General features: G+C 55.4%; 1 protein-coding gene across 3 annotated transcripts in view; it reads left to right on the forward strand.

Annotated features, from left to right (window-relative positions):
* Nucleotides 1–6,159, forward strand: part of LOC123019394 (retroviral integration site protein Fli-1 homolog) — a 41,057-nt gene extending 34,898 nt beyond the window's left edge. For all 3 annotated transcript variants that reach the window (XM_044422221.1, XM_044422223.1, XM_044422222.1), the window contains one exon: nt 506–6,159. In XM_044422221.1, the coding sequence (XP_044278156.1) occupies nt 506–1,023 (518 nt within the window). In that variant the 3' untranslated portion in view covers nt 1,024–6,159. The remainder of the gene's footprint in view (nt 1–505) is intronic.
* Nucleotides 6,160–8,065: the final 1,906 nt, after the last annotated feature.

The raw sequence follows: 8,065 nt of genomic DNA on the forward strand, positions 1-8,065 counted from the left end.
TCGGGGGCTGTGGATGGGTATACAGGGTCAGGGTGGCTTTACCCCTTTCCTGGCACAGATTGGTGGCGATGGAGAGGGGAGGCTTCACCTGCTGAATTTGCGCCTGCCAGGCTGCTGTTCCAAGCCAGGAGTTAGAGAGGGGAGTGGGGAAATAGGCTGCAGGAACTCACAGAGCCAGTAACTGTAGCTGACCCAGCAAGCCAGGTTGCTTTTCCAGGGGAAGAGAGCAGCGAGAACAGGGCATCAGGAACGAAAAGTCTAACACGGGTTTGCTGCAGGAGCAGTCAGCTTGCCGGCCTTGCAGGAGCTTGACTTACAACTGCCATCAGCCCTCACCCCTGGGGATGATGGGAGCTGTCGGCCAAGCGTTTGCAGTTGCCCGAGCGCTGGCCCGGAGCTTCTGCAGGAGGCGGCCCACCGTGCCCTGGCCGGCCTCGCGGCGCAGACCTCGCTGGTCCCCGGGGCACGATCCACGGCTGACCGCCGCCCCTTTGCTCTCCCGCAGGGAGCGGCCAGATCCAGCTGTGGCAGTTCCTGCTGGAGCTGCTGTCGGACAGCACCAACGCCAACTGCATCACCTGGGAAGGCACGAACGGCGAGTTCAAGATGACAGACCCCGACGAGGTGGCGCGGCGGTGGGGCGAGCGCAAGAGCAAGCCCAACATGAACTACGACAAGCTGAGCCGGGCGCTGCGCTATTATTACGACAAGAGCATCATGACCAAGGTGCACGGCAAGCGCTACGCATACAAGTTCGACTTCCAGGGCATCAGCCAGGCCCAGCAGGGGCAGCCGGGGGAGCCCCCGCTCTACAAGTGCCACCACACGGACCTGCCGTACCTCTCCGCCTACCACCAGCAGAAGGTGGGCTACGGCGCCCTGGGCCATGCCACGCAGGTGCCTGCCTCCTCCACCGGCTTCTTCGGGGCCCCCTCCCCCTACTGGAATGCCGGCAGCGGGAACCTCTACCAGAGCCCCCCCACGCCGAGGCAGGCTAGCAGCCACCTGAGCTCCTTCTTCTAGTCTTGGGCAGGCCAGCGGCCCCAGGACTGCTGCTGACCAGCAGGCCTCTTTGCTCAAGGATCGGCTGATCCTTCACGCCCCGAGGGGTTGGGCGACCTTGGAGAAAGAGGACGGTGTTGGCGAGCGCCTCACCAGCAGGGGCTCACCTGCCTGCACCTCCCGCTCTGCCCGAAAAGGCGGGAGCACCTCCATCCCTGCTGGACTTAGCTGGACCCCCTGAAACGAGCAGTTCTCTCCCTCCGCCAGAGATCTGAACTTGGCATGCGTGGCGCTGGAAGAATGAGAAAGCTGCAAGGGACGTGGAGTTGCTGCTCGGGCTGCTCGAGTATCTCCTCTCTCTTAACATCAAGGGCAGCCTTCCCTAGTCAGGCACCTTCCTGAGGGGTGGGCAGGCTGGCTGGGGAAGATGGGAGCTGTAGTCCAACACAGCGGGACCGTGCCAGTCCGATCTAAAATGATGCACAGCACAGTAGGACTGAGCTGTGTGTCACTGTAATGCGGCCAGCACTGCTGTCCAACAGTGTAAGGAAGTATAGGGCAGAGACATAGAAACAGAGCGAAACAGAAGGGGCCTCCCGGGCTATCTAGTCTGACCCCCGGCTCCAGCCGGCTCCGCTCACGACATGCCCACCCCGGTGCTGCCCCTTCATCCCATTGCTGCTCTAAAGTCTTTACAGATCTGAAACCAAGGTTTCGCCCAGCCATATGCTTGGGAAGCTACTTTTACCTTCTTTTAAAAGCCCAAACACATTGACTGGTGATGGGGAAGTTCCCCCCATAGTAGGCTCTGATCCCCACCCCATCAAAGCCCTGCAAATTAAACAAGTGAGGAGAGATACACACCCAAGGCAACTGCAGCTCCACCCCTTCCTCTTGTAGCAGCAGACTTCACCCCATTCCTCAAAACGCTGTGTGACAACAGATGTAGCAGAGCTGGTTTGAAAGGGCTTCTGCAGCCAGTTTTCTGAACAAAGTGAGCATGTGCAGCACTTTTGGTGGGAAGGGAAGCCGGCAGTGGCGAGTCCCAGTTGCTACCATGGCTGCCTTTCCCACACCCGCCACCCCAAACCAGTCCTCTTGTACAACTGCCCCCCCCCCACTTTCTCTGGCCGTTACTTTTCTTCTTCTCCCCCCTCCCAAAGTTATTGTGTGATTTGGTAAAGTGATGGTGAACATGAATACATATAAACATGTGTGCAGTTTGAAAAATATTTTATGAGACAATTGGCTTGCCAGAAGTGCTGGGAAGTGGTCAGCCTGGAAAGCCGACCTGACAAGTGAGCCCGCGTATAGAGGGCCGATTCTAGGTTTTTGAAGGCTTTGAGGCAAACCCCCCTCGCAGGTCCCTCGCTCAGAGTCTCCCTCCTGACCATCATTGTCACCAAACATGGTTGCTTCTCCACTTTCCCATCACTGCAGCTGCTCGCTGGCCAAGAGCCATTGAGCAAGCAAACTGGCACAACTCCTGGCCCGCCTTTTCCGTTCCCCTCTTGCCGGGCCAGACAAGGATGAAGAAGAGGTCCAGCTTGCCGGGGCTCTGTCAGAGGCCCCTGCTGGGTTGTGGGCCCCCGGCAGATGCCCACTTGTGTGTACCCTTGCTGCTGGGATGTTGAGTTCATGCCACAGGTTGATGGGTCCATGGTGCGCACCATCTAACCCTATTTCATCTCTTTTACGCCTGCTTACCCGCCAGCAATTTTTCCTCCTCACGCAATTGCAAGCCTCAAAGCACAACTGGTAAGACACCATTGAATAGCTGCAGCTAAGCAAGTCGGGTCCTGCACAGCCTCTTCCAAAAACGTGCTTGCAGATTGACTTGTAATCCTTGCTAGCAGAACCTGCATCAAAATGCTGCAGTGTGCAAAGCTTCTCTTGACTGAGACAGCCGTTCTCCAGCATCCCCTAGTTTATCCCGACCCTCCAGGTTTGCCATTTCCACCCCTGCAATGGTCAGCATTCCATGACCATCATGGGGCTTTTTTTTGCTTTTGTTTTGTTTGTGCTTTTGGAGGGGGGGAGGGAGCTCATTCCACAAAGGGGGGTGTGGAGGCTTTGTGGTTCTATAATTCTTGGTAGCCACCCCTGCAAGCCTCCCAGCATCCCTTGTGTGGGATGGTGTTTCTCAATTGGCCGTCCCCAGGGTTCTCAGCAGTCACTGGACTACAGCCCCCAAATGCTGGCTGAAGGGGATGGGAGTCACAGTTAGAGCCCCCCTCAGAGACCCAATGTTAGGAAAAGCTGCACAGTGACTGGTAGACGTGTATTAAGGTGGGTGTTACACTGGACACTTGGATCAGTTTGATCTTGCTTTAGCTTCCACTGCAGCTCCAGGGACTGGCATGATTATTGCTAAGGATGTTTGAGAAATTTCCATTTAGAACTTGCCACTTACCTTGACAGAGCTAGTGCTCCACAGGGCCCCAAATGCTGATTAGATTTACTCCATAGAGAAACACGAGGTAAGTAACCACAGGCAGCAGCATGAAGTGGGGAAAGAATAGACAACATCATGTGAAAGAGTAGGGTAAAGGAGCCCCTACATAAGGAAACTGCCAGGGGAAAACATCTGGCCCACAACCGTTACCAGCTACTGTGCCACGCCTGGCTTTGTGTTTTGCTTGCAAGGAGTGAATGTGTCTGTGCCTGCTTTCTCACAAAGGGGAGCACTGAAAATTTGATCCCTGCACTTTCGTGCTACAGTCCACGCCTATTCTGCTGCATGTTTTGGAATTCCCAGGGAGACAACTGTGGAGGGAAGTCCAGCCTGTAGCATATTATGGGGATATGGAGATATCTTCCAGTTAGATGTTGCAAAAAAACAACAGCAACTGAATGTTCAAACTTATACAGCCAAGAAGTCGTCAATGCTCAGAGGTCCTTTTGTTTCCTCCTATTCTGAACTTTAGAGGTGTAAGGGGCCATGGGGGGCAACCCACCACCAGAGCCGACTAGCATCCCGGCAAATGACCGGGCAGGCTGTGCTTGCGCATCAAGAGATGGAGCCCCTGCCATTTGCTGGGGCAATTGATTCTGGCAGAGAGTGCCGACTGGCAGGACGTTCTAGCCTTGCAGTCGTCCCACCTTGGCTCCCGTCTTGCCCTCTGAGACCGTAGAAAACCAGCCTGCTACACCTTCTAAGTGGCAGCCCTTCTGGTATTTTGAAATGTGTTGAAAGGGGCTTTGGGAGCCAGAGAGGCAGCTGCTCTGCTCTCCAGCACTCTGCCCCACTCCTGTGAAGGGGGCTGCTCTGCTACCCCTTGCCCAAGGCCAGGGGCTGGGCCTTGGGGCTGATTAGCTCAGCAAGGATAAACGGCAGAGAAAGACGTTGAAGCCTGTGGTAGCAGGCGAAAGGGTGGCCCTGTTTCAGCAGGGCAAGAGAGGCGGCCACAGGGCTGGCACACTCCCTTGCTGTTGCAAAATAGCTAGACGCCTCAACTGATTCCGCAGAAATACGCAAGAGTAGGCTGGCTGGAGCCGTGCGGCTCAGTGGCTTGGTGCTCCTGCACCAACAGGGGTTTTCCACTTCTCTGGGCCCCCCTGCAGTGGCCCCCGGCTGCTGTGCTGCACACAAGCACGTGTCCTGAAAGAGCAGTGCGAGTACTCGGCGGCCAGGGTGTCTCTGCGCAGCCCCTGGACTTTGGCGTGAGAAATCCGTGGCCGCCTCCACGTTGTTGCACAGAACACCACCATGTCTGATCAATGGTCATGCTGGCTGAGGAAGAGAGGAGCTGGCATCTCACAGCACTTGAAGGAGGGGCCGAAATGCCCCCCGATGCCTTTTCTGGGCAACCACCAAGGTGCCCTGACCTTCCCACTTAGAGAAGAGCATGTTCGCAGCTGCAGTGGGGCTCGCTGTAGGGGAGGCCTTCCATGGGGCTAAAAACTATGTTTCCAGAGGAATTACTTAGCGTGTTCTCACAGTTCTCACCTTGTACTCACACTTCTTGTCCTTTGGCATCTATCCCACAACAAGCTTTTTGTGGTGGTGCCCGGGACAATTTCTCAGATGGACAAATGCCCCCTCTGCTCCCCCCACCCCAACTTTGCCTCTGGGTGAGAGGGCCTGTGGGGTGGGGTGGAGTTACCAGCTGGAGTCTTGGAGGCCCCTGCGGACACAGATGTCCAATGAAGTGGCTGTTCTGGGATGCAGATGGGGATGTCAGATAGCCAGGGAGAAAGCGTGGCTTTTCATGTGCACGGCTCCGTAGGAGCAGCTCGATGTTGCCGCTGTGTGCGGGTGGTACTATTGCAGCACACGCTGCTGCATGGCGTGAAGAGCTTCCCTCGCTGCTTTCTGCAGCCCAAGCTGCTGTGAGAAGGCACAGGAGTCTGGGTTGGGGGCAAAGCTGTGCCAACCCTTGGTGAAGCCTTTTCTGGCTAATGGGGCAGGATCTCAATCCAATAAACAAACCAGCCTTGTCATTAGTTTAGAAAGCGGCTCCGATGGCCGGTCGGCTTGCTACAGGAGGCACTTGCACAGTGCATCGCAACCGGGTTGCATGTGGCCTCAGGAAACAACAAAGGCCACCTGCAAAGCGCTGGGCATGTGCACCAGCAGTTGGAGGATGTGTGCGCTGGGTTGTTGTGTCACGTGCATCTAGACATCCTGGGTAATCGGAGGATAATCCATGGATTTGCACATGCAGAAGGGCAGCTGGTACACTTCCCAGATCCCCTTGGGTGAATCAACCCAGTGGCTTGGCTTGCCATGACGTGTGAACCGAGTCAGTGCTTTCTCACCCAGGATGTCAGCTAGCAATAGCTTAGCTGTGGTGGTGGCCTTTACCTCCTGCATTGCATTCCCCCTTTCTCCTTTTTTGGACACTTCATCATTCATGAAGATAATGTCTTGTCGGGTCAGCACTATCAGAGCTACAGTCATGGTTTGGACACACCAGTGCGCAAGGCCTGCTAGCTGGTGTGCTCCATGTGCAGGTTGTGAGGAACTGCCGCTCCGTTTCATTGTCAGCAGCCCCCAAAACTACACCTGAAAACTCATCAAGCGTCTCCCTCTGACACAGACTTTGTACTGCTCCTTCTTGTGACTATGGTGTCTCCCTCCAGAGAACACACTTTTATTTTGTCGAGTTGTTTTGTGCTAGTAGTTCATGAATTAAAAGTTGAGCTGTAGTGTAATGGATGGAAGTGTCTGGATTTGATGGAGCAGGGCTGAGGTGCACCTTTTGGGGTGGGTGCACGGGGGGATACTTCTGGCGAGAAGGAAATGGATGTTTGCATGTATGCGGGATTTTGCTCCAGGCATCTCAAGACCAGACAGAACACAGTGCTGTCCAAGGACATATACAAGGAGGCACGTGGTTCCTACTTGTTCCCCCAGTTTTTCATGCTTACAATGGAAACCGTTTCCACCTTATGCAAGTCATAGGCTAGACTGCCAGGCAGCCTTGTATGACATGCGAGACCTTGCGTGAGAAAGTCAGCCAAGGGTCTGTATCACACGATGCAGGATGGTGGTAACGACGGACAGGCTGCCTTGCAAGGGAGCTTATCTTCTTCTACCGATAAGCTTTATTACAGGCATTCTTAAGTAATTCTTTATTACTTAAGAATGCCTGATAAGCTTCCAAGAAACGTACGGAACATCTGAAATTTCCTTACGCCAAGTCACAGCGTGGGCCCATTGAGCACAGTCTTCAATACCATGTGAGCAGAAACTTGTCATGGTCTCAGATGGGGTCTCTCCTAGACCTGCCTGAAGATGCTGTGAACTGGAGCTCTGGATCTTCGGCTGCAAAGCTACAGCCCTTCTCTGCAGGAAGCACCTCGGAACGGGTCAAGTCAGCTCCAGATGCCATGGCTGCTAGTCAGGAATCAGGGGTTGCAGTCCAACACACACAAAGGGCACCAAGACAGTGAAGGCTGTTCTACACGTGAGGCACACGCTCTGCCATGAAACCACAGCTTCTCTCCCTAAATCTCAGGGTCCCCTGCACCCCTCCCCACTGTCCTAGCAGAGACCTGTGGGCATCTCTCAGCCCCTTCTCCCGTCCTCCACAGCTGCTCCATCCCTACAGCCTTCCCCCTCACTGGGGGCAAAGCGTCCACCTAACAGTGCCGATCCCATCTGCTTCCTGCTCGCGTGCCCTCCAGCCACAGCAGCCTTTCCTGTTTGTCCAGGCCCAGGACAATGCAGACAGAGTGCCTGGCGCATTCGCGGCAGAGATCGGGCAGAACAATGAGGGTTACGCAGCAGATGGGTTAGGCAATAGTGCCTCGGGTCAGGCCACTTCCTGTCTCTTCCTCTCCCTTGGAGAAAATGCATGCACTTGCAAAGGGAAAAGGTGGCAAGCGCCTCGCAGAGGGAGCTGTGCTAGGCCGTTGCAAAGGCAGACCAAGGCGCTCCTCCTGCCCCATATGCTCGAGGTGGAGAGGCCCCTCTCTGCAGCTGTGCCCATAAGTGGCTGCCTATATGGAGACACGGGGCCCACTCACATAGGACATGGGTCCATGGCTGCCCGAGAAACAAAAACCCACCACAGCTGTCACGAACTGGCAACTGAATAGCACTGCATGGGGTGGAGAGAGGGAGGCATCCAAAGGAAAGGAATGGTGGCAAAGACGGGATAAACGGAAGACTTCAACAAGCAAACGACAGAATTTGCCTGCTGAACATGCGATGAGAGTGGCCAACTTGGATGACTTTCAAAGTGGATTAGACAAGCTCATGGAGGCTATCAGCTAGTCCTCGTGACTATACACTGCCTCCAGTAGTGAGGGCAGCCTCTCCCGCAGCACCAGACGCTGGCGAAGACAAGCAGCAGGTGCAGTTGCGGGCTTCCCCCTGGAACCCCTGCGTGCTCATGAGGGATCAGAACAGGCGGAGGCAGGTGCAGCGCAGCTCCTCCCGTGCCCCTCGGAGCAGCAGACTGGGCTCGGCCCACCTGAAGCAACATGGCAGCTTTCCATGGCCCTTCGTAACACGTGACCCTTTTAGCCCGGGATGCTAAGGGCTGAGCCAGGGGCCTGCTAATGGCAAGTGTGCCCTCTGCTGTTGCACTCCAGCCCCTCCCCATTTTCACAC

This window comes from Varanus komodoensis, unplaced genomic scaffold (assembly GCF_004798865.1).
Source record: "Varanus komodoensis strain SLA01 unplaced genomic scaffold, ASM479886v1 scaffold122, whole genome shotgun sequence".
NCBI classification, from domain to species: domain Eukaryota; kingdom Metazoa; phylum Chordata; class Lepidosauria; order Squamata; family Varanidae; genus Varanus; species Varanus komodoensis.